At 29.3% G+C, this 27,184-nt stretch overlaps 1 protein-coding gene across 4 annotated transcripts in view; it reads right to left on the reverse strand.

The window, feature by feature from the left end:
* LOC107448750 (discoidin domain-containing receptor 2) overlaps positions 1-27,184 on the reverse strand; it is a 607,770-nt gene that overhangs the window by 247,352 nt on the left and 333,234 nt on the right. For all 4 annotated transcript variants that reach the window (XM_071184184.1, XM_043046729.2, XM_043046731.2 and 1 more), the window contains one exon: positions 13,227-13,437. In XM_071184184.1, the coding sequence (XP_071040285.1) occupies positions 13,227-13,329 (103 nt within the window). In that variant the 5' untranslated portion in view covers positions 13,330-13,437. The remainder of the gene's footprint in view (positions 1-13,226; positions 13,438-27,184) is intronic.

A 27,184-nucleotide genomic window follows, 5' to 3' on the forward strand; every position in this document is an offset into this window, starting at 1 on the left:
CGACATCATGAATAGAAATACTTGAAAAATGGTGGAAAAAACTAATATTCCTATAAAATACGATGGAATAAATAAAACAGGAAGAAAAACACTTCCTGCTACATCCCTAAAACATAGCTGTAGAGAACCGTTATGTTGACTATCATTCACAAAAATCGAGATTGGTGCCTATAGCATCCCCTTGTTGACCAGCGTCCGAGAGAATATAATGCGTTTTCAATCCCACGCATCCATAACACACTCGCCACCCCTATTTTTAGACACCCCCTTTTCCACCCGGTTCAACAAACTCCCCTTATTGCGTAGGGATCAGAAACTCTCCAAGTAGACAGTCATAGATCTTGACCATAGAAGCTTCCTTGACAGTGTGTTTGTCAAAAATGTGGAAGTGGACGCGCTGAAAATGATAGTACTCGATCCTGGTCAATCCCCTTAATGTGCGCTTTGTCCGGTACTGGACACACCCACTCGTAGGAAAAAACCCTATTCTACGCACTGATGACATTTTTTTTTCCGGACACATACTCGCAATTTTCCGTTTTGTGTTTTTTGATCTATCACCCATCAAGACTGGTCATTTGGTTAAGTACCTGAATATGGTCACTTATCACTGCAGATCGATATCTGAATGCTAAGGGGGTGGCATAACCTTCGATTCTTGCCGTTTACAGTAAAAAGGCTGTATCGAAAACTGTGAGATTTTTATTGATAGTGTTTGGTGAAAAAGATTGCCGGCGATGTTATGATCAAGTAACAGGCTGGGAGGTTTTCATATGAGATAGTGCTTTTCATAAAATTAAATTTTATAGCTGAACACATCAATAATTTTTTTATGATAAGGTAAAGTATCAGATGAAATGATCTACAAGTAATGCAATTTTAATAAAGACACATTTATTTCTATAACTTTAAATCGAAGGCACAAATTTCTTTTAAAAAATTACATTTATTAACTAAAAATTGAATCATTTTTACCATAAATCTGTGCCACTTTGATAGGTTCTTAAATATGTTTTTTGATGACTAGACAAGTTTTTGAGCCGAATAATACAAAAGATAAATGTCACTTAACTGGAGACTTTATAATTTCATCCACTGTTTGGTTCAGTACTTTTTTTATTTTTAAAAAAAGCATTATCAAAGTTTAATAAAAGCATTATCAAAGTTACTGCATATTAAAAATATGAGCTGAGATAGAATATTCACTGCTTAAGGGAATATTATTATGTTTTGATTTATAAAATTAAACCAAAACATTATCAATGATTTACTTTTATAAATCAATTAATATATCATAAGCGATATATAAAAATAAATAAATGCCATTTTAATAATTTATAAAAATAAAAATTTGAGTTTTAGAGATGTTGAAGCTTTTCTTAAAAAAATAATGCATGAAGTATTGCATAGATATGCTACAGATCATAAAATATGATTTTTTTAATGCCCAATGACAAATTTTTAAGTCAAATAATAACAAAGATAATTGCGTCCTAACTGAAAAAAAAAAATTTCTAAAAGTTATACAAATAGGTTAGTTTTTAGAAAAATGCATGATGGTAACACGCGGACTGATTTAGAAAATTAAAGTTTGCTTTATGAATATTGATGCTATTATGATACTTTTGCTCATATTAACATTAATACAACTGTTTCAAAATGCAGTTTTTCTAAAGAAAAATACGCATTCGAAAATATGAACTGTGTACTTTGATACGCAACACGTCTTGGTTCCCAAAAGTAAAACCGAAAAACCTTAACTTTTGATGAGATGATCTCAATTGTCACGTACTGAGATTCAATCATACAATTGAATGGGCCAACTTTGAATACTCTAATTATTATATGTAGACTATACTTTTAGCTTCAAAATTTGTCTTTGGGGGGTCAAAATTCTGAATATGTCAAAGAAAAATGTTTTTTTATTCAGCGAAAATACGTTTTTGTGTCTGATTTTGCACCTTAAAATATTTCCTGCAGTAATTGATCAGTATATATTTCAGTTTAGACCCTCGAATCAACGATTTTACAATTTAATACGCAAAAATGGATTTCCTAAATGAAAAGTTATTAATGTGTCCTATTTTTAGAGCTTTACTTTCCCCTTTAAACATCAGCCTTGCCGACCGGCCGGTGTAGTGGTTATAGAACTGGTCTTGCATCAAATCTGGGTTCGAATCACGAGCAAGGCATGGATGTTCATTCTCTGTACTTGTGACGTAGGCCATTCCTCAGGCAGGCATTGAAAAAAAAATGTCGAACATTTTATTCCAGGATTCTAAATTATATTTCCCAATGAGTTTCAAAAGGGTTAATTGCTTCAAAAAGTAAACAAATATTTACGCAAAAAAGCGAATTCGGCAATAAATAAATCAATTACAAATTTTGACAAGTAAACATATTAGCTAAGGCATTTCTTTATTTTTTTTTAAATCGTTATCACCAATTAAGCATACGAAGTACATTTTCGTTATGGTAACAAAGGTATATTCATTTAACGCAATCGCTGAGTAAGTATTATAAAATAATGAGGAGAAAAATACATAAACACATTTCGTTATAAGTCCTTTCAAATATCCGCTCCTTCGTTGTTAAATTTGTGCTTCAAGAGTTCGTTATTAGGATGCGAAAACACAAGTTTGGCGCGGAGAGAATATAGTCTTCAATCAACAACATAAAGTGATGGATGGACTTGTTAACTTACTGGCGACGTTAATTGGCAAAAGCTTTTAGGAAGGTTTTTGTGAAGTCACTTTCTGCCATGTCCATCCTCTATTCAGCTACTCATAAAGACACTTTTTTTTACGATAAAGACCACTAGGCTTTTGCTAATAGCAAAACCATACACTTAAGTCATTACAGGTGAAAAAAGAACAGGCCAAATATTGCCAGAAGATCTTTTGGCGCATTTATAATGCACATTTTGGCATTTGTTGGCTCTTTTAATTTGACCCATCACAAATAAATAAGATTTAAGTCGGATAGAAAGATATTTATGGGAAAGGTATATAATGAAGTTATGAAATAAATAAATTTACGGTCAAGATATTTGTTAGGGGTTTTCTTTTGTTTACAGTTATACTATTTGCTTTACTTCNTTTTTTTTTTTTGCTGAGTATCGTAACATATTATTGTTTCCGAAATTAAAGTGTTATTTTCTATACGTTTTATGAATCAACGTATTGTTATTTATAAAATAATTATAATAATTTCTTGATGACAATGCTAATCTGCTCAATTATCCTATTACAAATAAAGATGGATAAACATGACTTATGTGAGACATTGTAATAAGATTTTAAAATAAAGAAATTTATAGTCAAATTGTTTATTAATTATATATTATAAATTATTGTATAAAAGAAATTTCAATGATGAATAACTGTTTGCCTTAGATCTAATTAACAGCAAATAAGTGCAAATCTAAAAAAGTATTATTTGGAAGGGAGTCTGGTTCGGAAGATTTCACATTTCATGAAGAAAAGTACACCTGTGTTTCATGCTGTATTTCATAACCATAAGTTTTTAAAATGCTAAATTTTAAAATATAGACATTTATTGTCAAATTGTTCATAAATTAATTGTATAAAAGAAATTTCAATAATGAATAACTGTTTGTCTTAGATCTAATTAACAGCAAATAAGTGCAAATCTAAAAAAGTATTATTTGGAAGGGAGTCTGGTTCGGAAGATTTCACATTTCATGAAGAAAAGGACACCTGTGTTTCATGCTGTATTTCATAACCATAAATTTTTAAAATGCTAAATTTTAAAATAAAGAAATTTATGATCAAATTGTTTATAAATTAAATATTATAAATTAATTGTATAAAAGAAATTTCAATGATGAATAACCGTTTCTCTTAGATCTAATTAACAGCGAATAAGTGCAAATTTAAAAAAATATAATTTGGAAGGGAGTCTGGTTCGGAAGATTTCACATTTCATGAAGAAAAGGACACCTGTGTTTCATGCTGTATTTCATTACCATAAGTTTTTAAAATACTTAACACAATGTTTTTCACTTATTTTGAACAAAAAGAATGAAAAATATGTTTCATTAAAAATTCTGCGCCAAAGGGTTAGCCTTGTAAATTAATATGAATGTAGAATCCCTATTCGATCTGTATAGAACCATTAATGTCGTATATTTGATGATATTTCTTTGAGATACAAAACAAATTTAATACCGTAAGTAAAGTAATGAAAGAATAAAAGAAAAATGGTGAAGAGCCTCGAAAAACTCTCTCCAAAAATAATTTTTATGAGATTTTCATTGTGTTGCGACGCAAAAATGAAATATTTTCTGATAAAAGACACGTGTACAATTTTCGTGCCACCATATTCTTGTTTCAGGGGAATGGGGGGTGGGGATTGAAACATTAGAGAACACTAGGGTTTAGCTGTTTATCTGCTGGGCGAAGTGGGCGGATCAGCTGGTTCCATGTGGATAAATTCCTCCTTCCCACAATATACAGGGGTTGAATCACAGTTTATAAATGATATTTCCTTAATATCTTTCCATCTAGGATATTTGTTTCCTATGATATTAAGCAGATGTACCAAAGCGAATTATATCTTTGTCTGCTGCATTAATCATACCACTCTCTGTCTTTACTGAAAACGGGGCATGTTGAAAAATTATTTGGAAATGGTGCAACTCGTTCGAATGAAATGAGACTAAAAAAATTGACGATTAGTTTAGAACGTTTTTCATTTTAACGGTTGGCTATGTAATCCGAACTTGCCCGAATAAAACGAGTTGACGATTAATTTAGAATGATTTTAATTTTGACGGTTGACTATGTAATTCGAACTTGCTGGAATAAAACGAGTTGACGATTAATTTAGAATGTTTTTTATTTTAACGGTTGACTAAATAATTCGAACTCGTCTGAATAAAATGAGTTGACGATTAATTTAGAATTGACAGTACTGTATAATCCTCAATCCTTTGACTCAAAATTTTCATTAAAAATTCTTTCGTGTTTTTTTTTTCATTGTTTTGTAATAATTTAGGTTGAAATATGTGAAAAATATTATGATCAGCTTTTTAATAACTTATGGTTAAGAAATACAGCATGAAACATCGGTGTTTTTTTCTGTTTTCCAAACACGGCTCACTTCCAAATAAGAATTTTTTAAATTTGCACTTATTTGCAGTTAAGATATAGGAGAAATAGTTATTCATTTTTGAAATTTCACTAATTTTCAAAACCAATTATCGATACAATTTTGAATATGAATGAAAAAAAAAATATTTTTCAAAATACTTCTTTTTCAAACTTCTACTAATTTTTATAATTAATCTTTATAATTAATTTAACTAATATAACTAATTAATACAATTAATCAACATATTTAACTATTATAACTTATTATTACAGTTGATCAGTGATTAATAAATATAATTAAATATTATAACTAATCTTTATAATTAATCAATATAATTAACTATTATAACCAATCATTAGAATTAATCCTTAATTAATCAATATTATTAATTATTATAATTATTTATTATAACTATGCCTTATTGGAAGTAAAGTCGAAATATTGCCGGACCGTTAAGAAAAACACAGTACTGAAGTTCACATGTCTTTCAATAGAAAAGATCCAGAAACTTCTTTTCTTAAAATTATTCAACTGTAAAAATTTTAATTACTCAAATTTATTTTTTGAAATTAATTTTTAGTTTAAATCTTTAAAAAATTTATTAGAAAGATATAATTTTTTAATTAATTTCACTGGCATAAAAAAAACTTTGAAAAGGGAAACAATTGAGTAAAGTTCAGAAGTTAGTTAATGCCTTTTGAAATTAAGACCTTTCAAAAAATCGTTCAAACTAAAATTGACAGAAATTGTTTTAAAATATTTATGAATTTTAAATTTGCATGAAATGAATTAAGTTTATCGGCATACCATACTTAAATTAAATTTACCGACTAGGAAATAAAATTTTCAAATATGTTATTGAATAATAAGTTTTGCATATCTTTTATAAGAAAGAAAGCAAAATATATTTCCTTAAAATTAACTAAACTTTATTTATAATCTTAATATTATGATTTAATTTGCATCTGATTAACTAAATTTATCAACATATTTTAGCTCAATTAATTTCTCAAGCATTAAAATAAAATATTAAAATTTAAAACTAAACTGCAAATTTTGTACATTTCTTAAAAATTAAAGACCCCCAAGTTTTTTTTAACTCGCTTAAACTGAAATTGATTTAATTTTTTAAAAATATTAATTAATTTATAGTTTTTATTGGATTAACTAAGTTCAATACCATATGTTCAATTAGTTTTACTATCATTAGTATGAAGTTTTAAAATATAAAACTGAAGTGTAAATTTTGTATTTTTTTCAACTCGAAAACACAAAATTTCTTTTCTTAAAATGGATGAATTAAAAATTGCCTGAAATTATTCCTTTAATTGTGATTAATTTTCAGTTTGCACCAGATTAACTAAGTTTATCGCCATATTTTATATCTTGAATGACATCTTCTCGCAGAAAAAAGGAAAAATGAAATATAAAATTTAAGTGTAAAAAATTTTTCCCTTCAGCCGTTACACTAGACTTCTCAGTTATTAAACTTTTTTTTTACATACTTCAAGAAATATTGAACGCAAAATATGGAAATCAGGGTTTTCCTTCAGGGAGTGAGGGTAAAAAATGCAGGTCACGTGACGTATGGAGAAACTTACTTAATTTTTCTTAACTCATTTTGTCCTAGGAGGGCTTGGATAAAAATGGGAAATTCTTGAATAAATTTCGAGTTTTTGCATAATTTAGAGCAATATTTTTTAATAAGGAGCAACACGACAGGATTTAAAAAAATTAATATCTCAAGTCTTGAGATTTATTATCTGAAGATATTGTGATTATTTTGAAGAACATTTTAACATAAATCGCCATAAAATCAAGAAAGAGATTGCTGTAAATTTTCTTGCATTAAATGATATAGTAGTTAAAATTAACTTGAATAAAAATTGTAGAAAAATAAAATTTGAGGTAGTTTTTAAGTTTTAATATCATCGACAAAACTGAAAGCAATGCAATAAGTATAGAAATAAAAGCATATATTCTAAGCATGCTTATTTGTGTTTATTACGTTGCTTATCTATTTCGTTAATGCTATTGATAGAATTAATGTCTTTTAAGTGTGTTTTAGCAAAATTTTTGGATAGAAAAGCTAAGTTATTCGAGATTAAATACACAAGTGAGCGACCTATGTGCTAAAATACAAACTAAGGCTAACAACGTTAGAGAGCACAAAAATATATTTTGTACTCTTTAACGTTGTTAGCCATAGTTTTTATTCGAGATTATTTGTTGCATTTTACTGTAGAACGCAATACTTAAATTTTTAACGTTTATATTTGTCGTTTAATTACTGTGCTGTTAAACGGTTAGTTGTAATTCATGTTAAGATAGATTTTCAAAAATTATTTGAAAAATCGAATTGCATCATTTTTATACATCAATTGATAGAGTTTAGTTTAGGTGGAATAACGATTTAATAAAATAAATTGAAGGTAACGTAATAAACCTAAATAGAAATATTCCTAACTACGTACATTTTTCCCCATTATGTGGTTTCTGTATCGTTTGTAAAACTTAATTGATTAAAGGAACGATAAACAGTGTAATAGGCCTAAAAAATACTCCAAACTGCGTTTATTTTTAATTTATTACGTTGCCCCTGTTTCGTTCGTAAAAGTTAATTGATTAAAAGAACAAAAAGCAGTGTAGTAAGCACAGAAGTAGAAGTACATATCCTGGTTATTTGCATTTTATTTTCTACGTTGCTTTTCATTTTGTGAATTTAAGCCAACAAAAAATCTGAATTTCATATTTATTGCTTAGTTACGACAACTTTTGTAATAAAATACATGAAGTTTTTTCAATGTTTTTCGTTTTGTAGTTAAAGGATAGATAAATATTATAAACAAGTTCTCTGCATTTTGTATTTAATAGCATTTTGCTATAATATTTTTATTTGTTATTCACGTTAAAACAAATCTTCACTAATCTTTTAAAATACAGATGGAAAATTCCTTACATTAATTTATATAATCGAGTTTTAATTAGAATAATAATTTTAGGGGAAAATGTGATATTGTATCTTAATTGCAGTTATTATCAATCTAAATTTCGATTAATTTTGTAAAATTCAGAATCTCTATAATAATTTGAGCTAAACATAAATTAACAGCAAGCATAAAATTGAATTACATGATTAAATCTCCCCAACTACACTAATAGATATGGTAATGGCATTAATAAAATAGCAAATGCTCACGATATTATAGAGTAAAAAATATTCATTTCGAATATTACCGAAGATAAAATAGCCAGAAATGTCATAAATGCTTAATATAATAATTCGTTTAAGAAAAGCTAACAACCAATATAAAACTGAACTAGTAGTTGATTAAACCCACCGCAAATTACGCCAATAGCTTTGATAATTGCATTAATAAGATAGCAAATGCTCACCATAGTATCGAGCAAGAAATATTCATTTCCAATATTCTAAAATAGCTAGAAATGTCATAAATGCATGGCTCTTAATTTCTGAAAGTCCAAACTTATGCAAATCTACAATATGACACAACTTTCACGGACAACAACCCTCTTTTCCGTGAAGTGGAAATTGCCACACCAACAATCTTCGCACAAATGCCATCAGTTCAATTTTGAGCCATATTGGAAACTCTATAATTAATACATCATAATTATAATCTGAAGATTTGCATTTATTTTAAATCCAACTCTCTTAAATTGTCCAAGAACTTAGATTCCATAATAATTCGTTTAACAGAAGCTAACAACCAAAATAAAACTGAACTAGTAGTTGATTAAACCCACCGCAAATTACGCTAATAGCTTTGGTAATTGCATTAATAAGATAGCAAATGCTCACAATATTATCGAGCAAGAAATATTCATTTCCAATGTTATAAAATGGTCAGAAATGTCATAAATGCATGGCTCTTAATTTCTGAAAGTCCAAACTTATGCAAATCTACAACATGACAGAACTTTGACGGACAACAACCCTCTTTTCCGTGAAGTGGAAATTGTCACCAACAATCTTCGCGCAAACCCCTTCAGTTCAATTCTGTGCCGTAATGGAAACTGTATAATTAACCCCGGCGGGCGAACTCGTGTTCCCTGTGTGGGGGGCAGAGAGGGGAGTCGAATATGTTCAGCCCCGTGAAAGAGTATGTGCATTAACTTCACTAATGGATGCCAAGTTGCATTGGAATCAAGCACAGAGTAGAGCGAAGAATTGAGGGATGCTCTTCTCCGCTCTTTTCATCTGATTGTCAAACTGGTAAGGGAAGGATTATTCCTAGGAAGTGCATTTGGATGTAATGAATGTTCGGATAGGATGTTCAATTAAAGCATCACATATCATTCCGATTGAGTTTTCTTCGTGGAAAAAGTTAATTCCGTTATTTTTTTTCTTAAAAAAAGGTAAGAGATGTAAGAATCTTTAATTGGAATTTCAAATAAAGACGAGATGGTATTTTTAGAGGATCGTTTTTTTAAGTGGGATTTTGGGAATTAGCTGATTCCTGATGTCTGAATCTATTTATCAGATGAAATTACATTGCTTTGTAATGAAAAGAAGTGAAAGAATTAAAAAAAAAATAGGTTTTTCAATTCGAATTCTTTTGTCGGTGTTTTATGAATTTAAATAGGGGTTTTATTTTCTAAAGAAAATTGCGTTCAATAATGCTTCTTTTATTTATTTGTTTAAAGTTTTTGTTACTCTATTTTTTAAATAAAAGTACACACTTCTGAAATATGGGCGATGATACAGAAATAAATGTTGGTTATTACAGGTGTAAAATTTTGCTTTTAATTGCAGCAGATTTAACGAAGAACAAAACAAAAGGTAAAAAAAAAACTAAAATAAACATTACAATAGTTTATTGCTATTATCTTGGTATCGGTGATAGTACTCCCTTATAGTATCGAAATTGCCTATCTTTAGAACTTGTTAATTTGCGTTTTTCGAATTGTAATTTATACATTCTATGAATCTTAACTATAAGGAAGCATTTTTAGAAGTTTCCCCTTTACAGAAAGGTTTGAACTAAGCAGATCATAAATCTTCTTTAAGTATTAATTTTTTATTATATTTTTATTATAATGTTTTTCCATTTTGGTTTGATATATTTTTATTTTTAGTTCGATAGATACATTTTTTCTACATACTTATAAAGCACTAAAAATTACTCCACTACGAAAAAATAACTTCTTTAAATTACTAAATAATAACTAAAAAAAAAATAACTAAAAAAGGCATTTAAGTACCTGAAATGAAATAGGAAAGCAATTTTAAAAAAAACTTTAAATAAAATAACTAGAACGAAATTTGAAGAAAAAAAATACTTTTTTTCCTTTTTATTTAATCTATCTGGAATGTAAATAGACTACTTACAAATAGAATATTTCTAGTCAATCCATGCTGCATTGTTAAGGCGGCTTAGATTTCTTACGACAATATTTTCGTAATTTTTCAATTAAAATACAACATAGTTCAATCAATTCTACTTACAGCAAACTTTTCACTAAACCATGTTAAGAAAGCATTACTTATTTTCGCTTCAGTGACATGTTAAATCTTTTATTTATTGTAATATATTCTAGATCAGTTTTAAAGACAAGTGACGCTTGGCGATGAAACTTTTCTAAAGAAAGAAGATGAGGCTAAAGCGTCAGATCATAAACAGACGCGGATGTCAAACGACAAGATTTTCCTTCAAGTTGTGAACAAGATGACTGGCTTCATAGTGAAATCCTTTGTTGAAGGACAGCACGAATGAAGTAGAGTCTGTCAGCCAAAAATAAAATAAATAAAAAAATCGTGTCGCTTCCGCTTTTTTTCTGGATTGATTTAGGAAATGTTAGACGCCTTCTTGTCACTAAAGCTCAACTTTGAAGCTTTTCCTGAATTAAATTAACTGAAGTAGGGATAAGCGCTGTATGCTTTTATGTAGAACAATCGATTATTCCTGATGCCCGTGCATTATAAAAATTTATTCGGGTGTAAAAATGACTTATTAACAGCGTAAAATTGGAAGATTAGATACAATTATTTTGATTGCACTTACTCGGAATGTCATTATATATGCTAATATTTCGCTTTAGAAATAAAACTTTTTGGACAACGTGAAATGTTCGCAAGTATTAATTCTATAGCTTTTACATTCTTTTGTATTATTAACTTATTTGGATGTGAATATAACTTATTAACATCGCTTTTGTATTACTATTTAATTATTATATAACTGCTTTGATTTCAAGCAGCCATATTGCTATTTTAGAAGGAAGCACATTTTGTTTTAGAAATAAGCATTTTGTACAGCTTGAAATTCATTCTATAAGTTTAAAACGTATTTGTCTGCGTATTATAATAAATCTTTCTTGGTCCAAATGTGACTTCTAAATCAGTCATTTGTTTCAATTCTGAAAGGTTTAAAAAGTAATGATAAAACAATTTCAATTTCCCATTTTTGTATTGTAAGTTTAACTACAAATATTTCTATTTTGTTTTAAATATATAAGTTTTTGAACGACATAGCAATTTTATTCCATTTAAAACTTCTTTGTAAAAATTTGAACCTCAAAATCCATTCGAATCTAAATTTATCTTATTTAAAACGCAGAATTAAAAGACTTTCGAAATTAGGTATAATATTTCATAAATAATGATGTTAAGTAATCTATTTTGAAAAACATTCTGATGTATGGATTTAGAAACGAATGGTAGTAAGCTGCATTTAAGGAACATTAATTACGCCACTTCGGCAAATAAGATGGTTCTAAATATCAAAGAAATTTCATTCACAACTTCCCAGTTTTTCTATGAATTCTAAAATTGATTTTCTGGGGTTCATCAGTTAATGTGTTTTGTCACTAATTTTTAGCTGATACACTATTCTTCTACATTATATTGACGGTTTCTAGAATTTTATAACCTTGAAACTGTTAAAAATAACAAGTTTTATAAAAAATTCATGTGAGAGACCATAAGTTTTTTCTACCAAAATTCCTAGTTTTTATTACAAAAATTTTCCCATAGATGGCGCAATTAATTCGTTCCATCATATCTGTTTCGTTTTGATGCATAGTTATGGCTATTTTTATGTAGCATTTCCAGTAGTCTTTTATTTACATCATACTAGAGCTACACAATTGGCTATTGGCGATGGTCTGATAAACATTTTTGGATGATCAATACCTCCTAGAAAAAAGAAGGCCTTACACGGGTTACCATAAACAAGAAATTTGATCCTTTAGTAGTCCAAAACGTAATGACATCGTTCGTAATTACCACCACTGCGCAGCTTAGTAGCACGAACATAGTGACATCTTTCTTATTTTTCACCCACCGCGCAGTTTATATTTGTTACGACAGATAACTAAATGAGGCTAGGTGCAGAGGCCTTTTTTCTTCCAGGAGTTGTTGGGCTGATCCGAAGACATTACCTCACACATTTGATTCTCTGTTGTAGAAATGGATTCCAGATTTGGTAGCCTGATGACCTGTTCGCGAAGTCGAGCACTTTACAATAGAATAACGAGGACCGATGCCACCCGCCTGCAGACTGTTCACTGCCAGTGAGGCTTGACCACTGGGAACCGTGTCCTGCAATCAGTCCACTGTGAAACCTCTGTTTTCATATAACATAAGTGTTAATGAAAGTGGGTTCGAGATGCTATATTCTTTTGCTTATAAATTAATTCCTTTTTCAGCTAATCGTGGTCATTTCGAAAATGTTATAAATTAGTTTTCATTTATAAAAAATTTCGAAGTTCTCAAACCTGTAATTTCAAGTGTTTTTTTTTCTGATATTAACATTTGGCTGCGCCATCTGTTTAAAAATTTTTACACTAAATCTAGGAATCAAGAAGTACTGTTGTTATTAATATTGAAAACTTTACCGTTATAGGAATATGCATTTTTGAAATTTATAATATATTTGAACACCCTGTAAACTTAAAATGCCAGATGGTGGTGATTTTTAAAGATTTAGTAAAAAGGAGTGAAATTTCTCAGACTGGATGAAAGAATAGTTGCCTATTTTTAACTTTCCATAAGCAATGCATTCCTCCAAATATTATTGTAGTTCCAGATAAAATAAGTTGCGTAAAAATTCACTGAGAGATAAAAATCCTTTTAAAATAGTACTTACTGAGGTCGAGAGCCGATCCGCATTGCAGAGAATACGAAAATATCAGCAACAGAAAGAAGCACTTAAAATTCTCGTATCGTAATCTTTCTAAAAGGTGCTGCATGGTTCATTTAACAATCGATACTTATAGTTTCACCTTAAATCCATTTCGTTTCATCCAACCACACTTTTCACTTCAAATCACAAATCAAAGAACCATTTCATTCAGCGCCTAGAAAATAAAATAATATCTTTTAGATGACTTTGTTCCATTGTGGTCACATTCGTTTACGAAGTTATAGCAATTTGTTTAATTATCACTAAAAAATATATTAAATTTTAAAACACTGATATAAAATGCAAAAACATAAGATATTATTAAAAACAAATATGTAAATCATTTAAAAACAGGCACGTTAAGTTAATTTTAAACGCAAATATAAAGAAGATATTTATGAAGAAATACGGAAATACTTCTGACAGAAATTCGTGATATATTTTAACGATAAATACCTATGAAGACTTTGTTCGATAGTGTGCCAATTGATTTTCAAAATACTAATAATAAATTAAATTATTAAATTAGCATATAATATAGTGTATACTTTTTAAAAACATGTATGTCAGATATTTTTGTATACATGTATACAAAAGACAAATGACTAAGTACATGTATACGGAAGACAAATATGGAAGATAATTTAACAGAAATACAATCACACATTTAGGTTTATCTAAACATAATTTCACATAATAATATATTTATTATTTTTTAAGAAATTCTGAATTAAAAGATATACAAATTTTTGCATTTATTCAAATAATGAAATTTTATGCCTTTCTCACAAGTCACTAGTTAATTTTTGATAAAAAGATTTCCCTCTTTTCTCTCGCTTAAATATTAATTTGAAACTCTAAAATGTGCACTAAGAAAAAAAGTACGGTAAAACTACCAGTATGGTAAAATTTACCGCATTTCTATCTTTTCATTAACCTCAAAAAGCTCGGTAATTTTTACCGAGGCACTTAGGTAATGATTTGGGTAAAATTAACAATAAAATATGGTTACAATGTGTGATAAAATTTGGGAAATGAAGTGAAATTCGTTAATTTTATCGTGATACCATAGAGAAATATATAAAAACCAGTTATTCGGTTAAATTCACTTTTTAGTTTTGTATTTTTTAATAAAAATGTAGTAATGAAAAATATAATTTTGAAAACCAGAATTTTCGGTAAACAGTTACAATATAAACTTTAAAATTAAGAAATGAGTGGTTTAAATATTAGATATTTTGGTTTTATTATCCAGAATTATGGGGATTTTTTTTACCAGAAATATTTACCAGGCACTAAAAATATATAATAAAGGGGTGATGACAGAGCTCCATGCATAACACACGCGTTAGCTAAACACTATAACAGGGTGCATAGCCAAATTATTCAACAAAAAATAAGCACCTTTTAAGCACTTTTCAAGCAATCAAAAAATATTTTTAAGCACTTTAAAAAAATATCGTAATTAGGCATTGTTGGAAAGTTTTTGACAATTAACGGTTTTATCTTGTTTTAACCGTCATGTCAAAAGAAAAAAAAAACTTTTGCCATTGTTTTTGACAGTTGTCAAAAATCATGAACTTTTGAATCGTGCACAATGAATGGCGTTTTCATACGATACGGACTGACAATACGCCGAAATAGATTGGGAATGAATTAATTGTGAAAACGTTGAATAGAACAATGAGAACTGCGTCTTTTTGCATAATTCGAAGCAAAAATCAACACAGTGAAGAATAAATCTCATTTTGAAAAAGGGAAAATTAAGCACTTTTTAAAAACACCCAATGAAAAAGCACCTTTAGGGTCTTTAAAAAGTACAAAAATCGAAAATAAGCACCTTTAAACACTTTTTAAAAACGCTACTTATTAATTCAAAATATATTGTATAAGTATTAACTCAAAAGAATATAAAGCGGAAAAATATGACAGCAAAAACAAAAAATCGAAAGGTTTTATCACTACAACAAAATTGAACACCCTTTTTCGAAACAGTTGCTCAAACTTTTCTATTCTATAACCGCTAAACCCTAAATAAGGAAATCGCTCAGGTGCTAAAGCACAAGAGTAGAAACAAATATGTAAGCCACATGCAAAAGAAAAACAAACAGCACACTCCGCTATTTGAAAGGAACCAAACGTAGTGAAAAATGATAGATATCTTACGTGTAGAACCAAAACTGAAAAAATCTTTGGAATTTATAAATCCACAAACCAAGAGGAAGATAGATAAAATCTATCGCATTCTTTAGCCACTGTTTTTCTCGCACATGTGAATGTTTATTCTGAGAGACACAGATACCATCTTTCGAAGCACATGTTGAAGTTTTTCTCTTGATAGATTTGTGGTCCTAATAAAACATATTTTTTTTATGTTTCCGGCCATACATAAAAAACCTCTAAAAATTGGAAATTTGACTTTAGAAATAAAAATGAAAAAAAAAGTGTTATTTTAAAGGGAGAAAAAACTCGTTTTTATATGCCATCATAAGTCTTCATTTCCACTTGATACGGGCTACGAAACTTTCTGCTTAAATTGTCAAAACAGAGTTTTTAATTAGAGCCTCTAAGAAAGAGAATTTTTCTCTCACAAAAATGCTCCATGTTAAATTCAATTCTGCTACGATGTTTTTGGAGCGTTCATACTTGGTCTAAAATAAACGTTTATTTAAAATCATTTCCCATATTTGCGAGAAATTTTTTCCCTGTGAAATTTCATGAGAAACTCTTTTTTTTATTTATTTATTGTTTGAAAAAGGAGAGAATCGGCAAGAGTTTAGAATGAATCATATATAAATTTGTTTATGTTACATTAAAATAAATTTTATAAATGAATACGATTTCCATCAAATAATAATAATATTTTTTCCCACATGCCTACAAACTCATAAAACTTTTGTTCCACTCTGTTTCAAATACGCTAATTTTTTACTCCAAATTGTCTCAAAACCGATAAAACTCGATACTCAGGAATTTATAAATTCATTACTCTTAACTGACGAAACTCACTATTCCAGGTAGTACAAAAGTGCAAATTTGTTTCTCTGAATTACGTCCAAATCGAAGAAACTCTCAATTCCATGTTACTCTGAACTGAGCTCAAACTGATAAAGCTCTCTACTTCGGGTAGTACAAACCTGTTACTCTGAATTGGGCACAATATGATAAAGTTCGCTATTCCAGGTAGTACAAATTTGTTATTCTGAAGAATTATGTCCAAATCGAAGAAACTCTCAACTCCATGTTACTCTGAACTAAGCTCAAACTGATAAAGCTCTCTACTTCGGGTAGTACAAACCTGTTACTCTGAATTGGGCACAATATGATGAAGTTCGCTATTCCAGGTAGTACAAATTTGTTATTCTGAAGAATTACGTCCAAATCGAAGAAACTCTCAACTCCATGTTACTCTGAACTGAGCTCAAACTGATGTAGCTCTCTACTTAGGGTAGTACAAATTTGTTACACTGAATTGGGCACAATATGATGAAATTCGCTATTCCTGGTAGTACAAATTTGTTATTCTGAATTACGCCCCAACCTTGCTTCTCCAGGTAATGCAAATGTGTTATTCTGAATAACACATTGAATAACTTGTCTAACTGGTGAAACTCGCTACGTCAGGTAGTACAAATTTGTTTCCCTGAATTACGCCGAAACTAATGAAACTCGCTACTCCAGATCATGAAAATTTGTTAACTTGCAAATTGCATTTATGCAAATTGCATCAAAACAGACGAAAATTGCTACCTCAGGTTTCACAAAATATTGTTAATGCGCAAATTTGAACTTTTAATTGCTCCAAAAGGAATAAAACTTTCGATTTCAAGTTGCACAAAATATTATATAAAACACTAAATTCAGCAGTACTACATCATCGCGATTGGTTACCAATAACATCAGTGAGTGCTTAATTCCAATAAATTAAGACAAAGTTTTACTTAAATTTTATTTGTTTTTTTTTATCGGTGATTGAAATCTTCTTAAAATAATAATTAAAAATAGAAGATGATATGTTAAAATTTGTTCCATATAAAAGTCTTTTTTTTCCCCCACTCAATTTGAAAAGATGTTTTGCCGAATTCTGTTTGAAATTATCAAAACAGCGAATACAAATTAATTTCCATAAAATGTTGCGAAAAATAAAATGATTTCCAGTGCATTAATAATTTTCCAACAATATAATAACTAAATGTGTAAATTAAAAAATATTTTACGGATAATTTTCTCCTATTTAAAAGAAAAAAATCAATATAGTTATCTATTTATAAAGGAAATTTTTAAGTTAAAAGAGATTACGATCTTAAGCTGATGAAATTACTGCAAAAATGTAGTGAATTCCAAGTGATTTCAGTAAAAAAACTTCTCATGTCGACTAATTTTGTTAAAAAATTGTGAAGTTCATACCATTTCATTTTACGAAATTAAATACTCATTTTTATATTCAAAAAACAAAGCATGGAAGGAAATTAAGCCTTCATTACTTAATCTCGTTAAATAATTGTAAAACTTTGAATATTGCCTGATTTAATTAGTTCCAAATCATTATTTTTTCACACATTTAATTAAAATGTTTTAACGATCAATTCATACGCATTAAATGTGAGAAAAAACATTGTTGTTTTAGAAGTTTATCAAATAATTATGAAATTTCTCAATCTCATTTATAATTTAAACAGCCACAACTCCATAAAAAAAAATTGCATTTGCATTTAATTAAAATTGTTTTAAATCTTTTCGGAGCAATTTGCTTCGTAATAAACTAAATCCAATTTCCAAGACTTCAAAAGATCCATGAAATAGTTGATTTTTTTTTTTCTCTACAAAAATATACGTTTTATGAAAAAAGTANAGAAGTTTATCAAATAATTATGAAATTTCTCAATCTCATTTAATTGTTTTAAATCTTTTCGGAGCAATTTGCTTCGTAATAAACTAAATCCAATTTCCAAGACTTCAAAAGATCCATGAAATAGTTGATTTTTTTTTCTCTACAAAAATATACGTTTTATGAAAAAGTAACGTAACGACTATGTTCGGAGCTTTAATCTGCGTTTAATATCATCAAATGTTGACAACCATAAAAATAATATCGTATATTTCTCAAAATTAAAATAATGTTTATTAAAATGTAAAAAAAGTATTACGCGTGTATGCTTTTTTTTAATCATATATAGTTGTATTACCCCCTATCTTAAAAAAGGGGGGTAGGGGTGATCTTTGCAAAATATTCTCCAGGGAGTTAATTAAGAGAAGATATAGCGTTGCTCTCGCCTTGGCCAATGATAGGGCTCGATGATCTCAAACGAGGGGGGGGNGCTAAAAGAGACAGGGTAAGAGTTAAACGGGGGGGTGGGGAAGTTTTCAAATAACTCCGCAATCCAGCTTCGTCAGGAATTTGGAATTAATTAACTTGCAGAGATAGGGTTTTAAATCAGGAGCATACGGTGTTGGGGGGAAAAGGATTATTACTACAGATCATTTATTGGAAAAGATTATTTACGTTCGAATTTCCGGAGATGCTGCTATGATTTTTATGAGTTTTTGCTTTTTCTTTTTTTTTTCGTTCTCTTGTATGTAAGTATTTTTATTTTTGCACCGTTAAATGAATAAAATCGTCGAATCTCTTTTTTAGATGCAGTCACGAATTATGTTAAACGAAGAAAAGAAAGAAAAAAAACGTAGATTAATAACGTTGATACGTCTAATATCGCTCCTTGAATTTAATTTTGAAAGAGTTTTGTAGATGGAAGAGGGGATTTGATCTGTCGAAGTTAACACTCGAGGGAATTTTAATGATTTCTGCGAACGGGAGATCAAATAAACAGAAAAATGAAATCAACACTATTTCAGAGGATTAATACTCGACGATTTTATTCGTTTAATTTTTCTGAATTTAATATATTCGATTGAGGTATAGGCTGCTCGTTATACAGAGAAATGTTTTGGGACTTGGCAAGAAAAAAAAATGCAAAATTAAAATGATGCTCACTCCAAATTAAAGTTGCTAGTTATCTTACAGCGTGATTAAACACTTCAGATCCAAGGAAATTTAGGATTCAGAATAGAATGGAAAAGGGCTTCATTTGTAAACAGAACTAGACATTTCTATTTTTTTAATAAATAAAACAATTGGTATTATTGGAGACAAGTTTTTAAAATATTCGTTGAAATAAAGATTATATGTTACTAAAATAGAAGAGATAAATAGAAGAGATAAATTTATACTTAATTAAATAATTTTAAATTAATGAATTTCAAAGTGATAAGAATATGCTTATTTAATTTCTAAGATATGCTAAATCAATTATATTGAATAAAATTGTTAGTATTTTGAGAAAAGCACGAAAGGGAATTTTAAATTGTTAATTAAAATAAGGCTTATTTTAAATTTAAAAAAAAACTGAGTTGAAATTTAATTAATTTTAAAATAATGAATTTTTGATATCTTAATTTAATAAGTATGGTAATTTTAAATAAAGTAAAAAAACTTTAGTTACTTATAGAGTACTTTTAAATGATAACTTTAAATTATAATTTGATTTATTAAAGCTTTGTATATATATATTAGCAAGGTTTAAGTTTTTCATTAATCACGCTGGCTCAGTGGTTATAGGTATTGAAATGTCATTGCAAAAGGACTGAGGTTCGATCGTCAGTGGTGGCTTGAAGCTTTCCCAGATTCAGAATAAAGGGTACTCGCTTATCTAGGAAGTAAAGAAGTAACGACGTCATATGCGTAACGCTGACCACAATCATACCACAGGTCTCAAAACTGTTGACCCCTTCCTGGCTAACAGTGGGCTGATGAGAGAATACTGCAATGCTTTCTAGAGTGAATCATATGAAACTTTAAATCTATTTAAATCTAAATTCCAAAAATAAAACCGTGGTAAAAAGAACTAAGTGAAATTCACTGATTAATCTCGTTGTCTTTGTTTGCAAGTTACATAAAATGCCCCAAAAAATAACAGTGAAATGTAAAACGTATTGTGATTGGTAAAATTAGGAATGATAAATGCAGTAACACCAGATATTTCCAAAATATGAAAGGCCCAGAAAAATAATAACGTCTGAATAATATATTGATGGGCTTAATTCAGGATGCAAAAGTGTTCCCATTTCGAATCTGTTAAAGTAGCACAAGATCATCAGCAAGTCTTTCATGTGATTGAAATACAGGGAAATGCACCTGCTGCTGAGAAACTGGGAGATTTCCGGGAAACTACAAAAAATGGAATGAAAAGATTTGCATGATTTGGTAATATCGGAGTATTTTTATTCCCTGCTTCGGGCAAAATCGAAGAGGGGGGAGAAGAAGAATGAACCTACATGCATAGAATAAGTAATGGCAACTGCTTTGAAATAAATGATTTCGAAATTCCAGGTTTAAAGTATATTAAATTAATATTAAGCTTAATTGAATCGGAACATTTTTTTTAAAAGTATGACTAACATTAAATGCTCACTTCTTGCATCGTTAGATGAGGAGTTTTGCCATTGAAAATTCCCTAGGGAGTAATTCTTCATACATATGAAAGGCTTTCTTTAATAGCTAACTTCTTAAACCAGAAACGTTTGGCCATTGGAAAACTAATATGGAACACCATTAATTCTTGCATAAGATTTTAAAGTGTCCTTTAATTATAGCACTAGATGGAAGAAAACTTCATTAAAAAGTTTCTTTGAAAAGGCCTTCAATACTTGTATAAAATTATCAAAGATATACTAAATCTTGCACTAGATGAAGAGTTTGGCCAGCGTAAGATCTCTAAGAATAACCTTCAATGCTGGCACAAGACTATCTTAAATACCTTAATCCTTCAACCGAAGAAGTATTCCGATCTTGAAAATTATCTTCGGACTGCCCTCAACTTTAGCATATGACTAGTATAGACTATACTAGACTATACTAGTCTTATACTAGTATAGACTAGTGTAAGACAAGTATAGACTTTTGCTTCAACTAATTTTTGCATTAGTTGAAGAGTTTCGACAGTGAAAAATTCGTAGGAATAGCAACTTATACGAGTACAACACTGACTTTTCACACCAGTTGAAGAGGCTACCCTTTGAAAAATGTTTACGTTAATACAATATTTAAACGAAGCTTTCTAAAATTCCTTTTTTTATGCATCAGATGGAAAGTTTTTCTATTTTAAGTTTAATAGTTGAACAAGAGTAACATGCCTCAATTCTTGCACCAAAAATTTTCTTTCAATTCCTTGAAAATTTTCTTTTGATGACTTACAATGTTTGTACGAGATCATCCAACGTATCTCAAATCTTGCACCAGGTAAAGAGTTTATAAATACGCGATTTATTGTAGGGCTTTTACAAGCCTGATGACGTCCAAATTATGCAGTTTTACGAGTGAAACTGACCGTCTGACAGAACAAAAATAGGACGCAAGTGATCAGGTATTCCAATTATCTGGTTTGAACGAACTTTGAAATAATGATGCAAATTTAACCATAATATTAGCAGTTAATTGATTGCAATTAATTAATTTGAAATAGATTGTTGAAATTTGTATTTCTATAAAAGAAATCAAATGAAATCAACAATATTTAGACCGAGCAACGTGTTTTTCTCATACTGAAGCTTAATCTAAATACAAATGTTCTTTTCTTTCTTTTTTTTAAATTTTTTTATGGAGAACAGATTGCTTGCTTGGGACAATAACTTCATTTACATTTTTAAGAAAGGATGGATGTTTCAATCTATACATAATGAAAATTTGATTTTTCTGAACCAAAAACAAAACCCATGAAGACTAAATATATATTTTTGTCGCTAAAATATTTGACAATAGAAGTTGGTCCAAGAAAAAAAACAATGTTTTTAAATGAAAGACACAAAAAATGCTGATAAACAAAAACTCTTTTTAGAAATTTATCTGGACTTAACGTATAAAAATTGCCAATTTCTAAAGAAAGAGAAAAACTACAATAATTTGATGTCAAAGATCATTGTTCTATTTTAACTCAATCTAAAATCGCTTGCGTTGCCAAAACGAAACAATATTAACAGAATCAAAAACAAACGCTTTTCCACCAGGCTTTAATATTTTTTCTTTTTTCTGGAAGAAGAAAAATGGTTTGGTGAAAAAATACAATGACCAATCTTTACTGAGTCCGAAAAGAATGCCGGTAGTACCATGACCTACATTTCGCAGCCCTCCCTCAAAAACTTGAAAGCGAACTAAAAAGCTTCTTTAAAATCGCATTTTCCAAACAAACACGATTAGAGAATCAACTCGAGCTTCACAATGCCATGCCTGCAAGACAATAAATCACGCCATCTCTTTAAACGTTGTTCGTGGTTTGTTCGGAGCCTTGTTCTAAACTTCTGCCACTGCCGCTTTACCCTCACTCTCCACTTTTTGAAGAGTTTACTTTTTTGTCTTCCAGTTTCCTTTATTTTCCAGAGAGAAATCTGTACCTCTGCCTTTAAAAGGAAACATTATTCAACCGCTCGATAACAGGAGTTCTTAATTTCCTGTATATAGGAGGTGCCTCCTCTTCTGGAAGAAAATATAATGCTCCTGTTTTTTGAAGGAGAAAACTGGAAAAAAAGGAAGAAAAAGTGTGCCTCTTTCTACGACATTAGCGGTATCGATCCCATGGTTGTTTGGTTTAAAGACATTCATGCACTTTTTGTTTTTGTTTTTTATACATGACAGCTAAGGAACCGGTGGGGAAAACGATGTTTCTAAGTGCAAGTATTACTTAAAAAAAGACAGTTCTTTTAACGGAGGAAGCTTAAAAACAAGGTAAAACTGCAAATTATTATTTAAAAGGAAGTTAGTTGTCATTATAGTGCAATTAATATCGGGTAAATTATCTTGAAATTAGAGGGTAATTCGCAATCGTAATATGCAACCGATAATATGAAACATTAGAATATTTATTTTTTGTTATAGTATAGACTATTTACATTAAGCTTTCTTACGATATTCGTTTAAATTCATGGGTGGTAAACAAAATATAAATATAGTAAAATAAGGAAAAACGTTGCCAACTTTGCTTCCACAGTAAGGACAAATAATACAGATAGTGAAAAAACATTCATGCCATGGCCGGTATTCGAGCCTAGGATCTTTCTTGCGTGAGGTCAGCTCCCTGACCACTACACATCCTGTCGGCGTTATTTTAAAAGCAGTTTATTTTATTTTATTTGTTTATTTACGAATTTAAACTAGCAGTAGTGCTTGCTATATTTGTAAGTAGAGAAGTCGATTGGTGCAAAAAAATGATAACACTTTATTTAATGGTAACAATTCTTGTGTGCAGAAAAGCGTTGTTTAGTGCAGAAAAGCATTAGTCACTCATCTCGTTTACTAATTTAATTAGCTTTTAATTCTTAACATTAATTTTTATTACATAATCTCAATAACAACACAAACTTATTTAATTTTATATGCAATTTAATACACCCTTATTTGAAATTCAGGTTAATTATTTGACTCTTTTGACTACGTATGAACAGGAGTCCTAATTTTCAAAACTATTAATTTTTACTATCTTTAATTAACTTAAGAGACAGAACAAAGCATGATTTAAAATTAAATTATTCGTGGGAGGGAAACCAAATACTATCTTGTCCAAACAAAAAATATCAAAAGATTGGCTTGGGATGGAAAGTTGTTTCTTTTACTTTTAGTACATAATTTTTCCCTTTTTCCATGCATATAAAAAAATTACTCATTTACTGTTATCAAAAATTTTTAAATATTACCATAATCTCATTTGTCTGGTCTGTCCGAAACTTTTTCTTTAACCTATTTCTACTAACATTTTATTAAATTTCACTGACATTTTACTAAATAGCTCTAACATTTCACTACATTACTCTAACATTTCACTACATTACTCTAACATTTCACTAAGTTACACTAACATTTCCCTAAATCACACTAACATTTCATTAAATTACACTAACATTTCACTAAATTGCTCTAGCATTTCACTACATTACACTAACATTTCACTAAAATACACTAACATTTCACTAAGTTACATAACATTTCACTAAATTGCTCTAACATTTCACTAAACTGCTCTAACATTCCACTTAATTACACTAACATTATTAAAATTTTTGCATTAATATTTCAGTATTTACAGCATATTAATAAACTATGTATTATTAAAAGTGTTATGTTCGTTGGAATAATGTTCTTTGAAACTGTTTATTTATTTAACTCATCGAGTTGTATAATTTAAAAGTTTGTTCCCAGGTTTTCATCTCACAATCCAGCCGCATCTTAGGTAATAAAGAGCGAATTTTTAGTTTCAGTCAAGTTTTTCCTGTTTATTTCCACCATCCTGTTGGATTCATTCACTTGAATTCAAAACTGAGGAAGGTAACAGTATCTGCTGTTACTTTGCAGTACGACATTTCTATTATACGGGAAAATATTTTTAAAAAAATACTACACATCATTATGTGCAATAACGTGATGATTTTAGTATGAGAAGTTTCTTAAGCTTAGCTCTGTCGTTAGAACTTCATTGCAGGAATAGTAAAAAATGTCACTCATTTACTGAGCCAAAAGATGGACTTAACACAATTTTTGAAGCACTTTTAAGTTTTAATAATCCGTGATTTGAAAATGTCAATTTTTTGGAAAATCATATCCTAGATAAAAAAATTTCGCATTTAATTCATCCAAAAAATAAATAAATACTTCTACTTAAGTCATGAATAATAATTTCATTTCCTTTTTTTCAAATAACTGATTTATGTGCAGTTGAGGTAATATTGAAAAGCTAGAATAAATGCATCTAACTACGCAGGAAGAAAAAAAAATACTGCTAATAAACTGAGAATGCAATTAAAAAGCGTCAACTTTGATTTGATCACATCAATGCATCTGTCATGTACTTAAATCCCGGACTTGAATTAGTACTTTTTAAAATGCTCCTAATCAGTACCATCCAGGAAAAGTCGTCCCCAGAAAATTCCATATTTTTATTTCACTCCCGAACCCGACTTTTCACTTTTTTCCTAATTCATTATCTTCCTTTTTCCGAGGAGTTAGTAATTTAAGCTCTTCCTCCCATTCCCGACTTTTAATCACCCTTCTTAATCTTAAACATTGAATATGTTTCTGTGTATTCCTTTCCAATTTAATTAAAATTCAATCCCCAACGGGGTTCCAAACGAAGACAAGAAAAAATTCAGTCGCCATAGAGAAGCCTCCGTCGCCAACAGAAATACGCCAGAGGTACTATTTCATCGAAGATGGAGCAGTCGTAGCCCTCGCAAATCTCTATAATGAATTTCTTAATGAGGCAGGAAGTTTGTTAATGAAATTTTTAATCCCTGACGGTTGTAGCGGTGTCATTTTGCGGGGAATGAGATCTTTAAAGAGGGGCTATGGGGGGATTAATGCCCGAAAAGGGGGTAAAGGATAGGGGCATTACATAACTTTTTCTCCCTTAAATGGAATAAAAGAGAAAACTTTTAAATTTTCCCTAAGAGTAGATTTTTATATTGCTAACGCATTTTTTAATTATTGTGAATGAAATTGGTGGAGATAGAGGACGAGTTAATTTAGGTGATAAAAGTTTCGTTTTTAATATGTTCGAATTAGACTGAAATCTTAGAACTATTGTTATAGCTCATTCCTTTTTTCGGGAACGAGGAAAAAAAACTCGGTTTCTCATATTTCCATAAGGAGGCTTAATTGAGTCGATAGAAAAAGAAGGGATTCTGTCGAAAAAGTACTTCACAATGAAGTAAAATTTAGTAATTTTTAAGAACTCGTATTAGCTTGGAAAAAAAAATTTTTGAAGGAGGGAATTATCTTAAGCTCTTTCAAGGTTTCATTTTTCTCACAAGAAAATATAAGAAATAGAAAAAGGATAACGTATAATTAACTTTCTAAGAATTTCTTTTGAAAAATCATTAATTATCTTTAAAAGCGAAAAACGCAACGTTATTTAAAAATATTTCGTAACTGTTAATAAATGCTTTTTTTTAATTCGACAGTATGAGGAAAGATAATTATATATTTCAATAAATAATTATACGCTTTTTTTCGTAATGAAACAAATATTTCTGAATCAATTTAAAAAGAGTTCTTAGTTCTCTTAAATCCTAATATAATTTTTTTTCAATTTATTTACTTATTTATTTCTGAGAAAAGGTTTATGCTGATTATTATAAAAAATGGCTCTTTTGAAAATAAGTGAATAAGTTTTGAAAATAGGTGAATTTTTCATAGTTTGTACATAGTTTAAAAGGCGTATAAAAGAAAAGATACATAGCCTGAAATGTATGGTAGAAAAAATATACACGTTCAAAATTTGCGTAAGGAAACTGAAATTCGTACAAAATTCGAATTTATTTTGTAGAAACAAGGTCCACAATTTTTTAAAACCACCACTACTTAAAAATAATCATGTCTTGAAAAAGTTCAAACTTAAAAGTCAAAAGGTTATCAAATCAATATAAAATTCGCTTGCCTTTTTAAACATTACAAATAATTATTATTCACTGATTCTCTTAAAATAACAATAATCATAATAACAATAATCATAAATAAAGTTCAAAAATTGAATCAAATGCTATGTTCATTTTTCTTTAACACGCATTCCGAGCTATGTCAAATTGTTAAGCTACTTCTATTTTCCTTAAACACGCATTTTGAGCTATGTCAAACTGTTAAGCTACTTCTATTTTCCTTAAACACGCATTTTGAGCTATGTCAAATTGTTAAGCTACTTCTATTTTCCTTAAACACGCATTTTGAGCTATGCCAAATTGTTAAGCTACTTCTATTTTTCTTCGCTAAACATTTTGAGCTATATCCCTTTTAAAGTGGCCAGTTAAAGCTGGTCTATTTTTTTTTAACACGCCTTTTGAACACCTTTAATTTTATGAAACATGAATTGTTTATTTCAACGAGCTGT

The sequence above is a fragment of the Parasteatoda tepidariorum genome, chromosome 8 (assembly GCF_043381705.1).
Source record: "Parasteatoda tepidariorum isolate YZ-2023 chromosome 8, CAS_Ptep_4.0, whole genome shotgun sequence".
Taxonomy (NCBI): domain Eukaryota; kingdom Metazoa; phylum Arthropoda; class Arachnida; order Araneae; family Theridiidae; genus Parasteatoda; species Parasteatoda tepidariorum.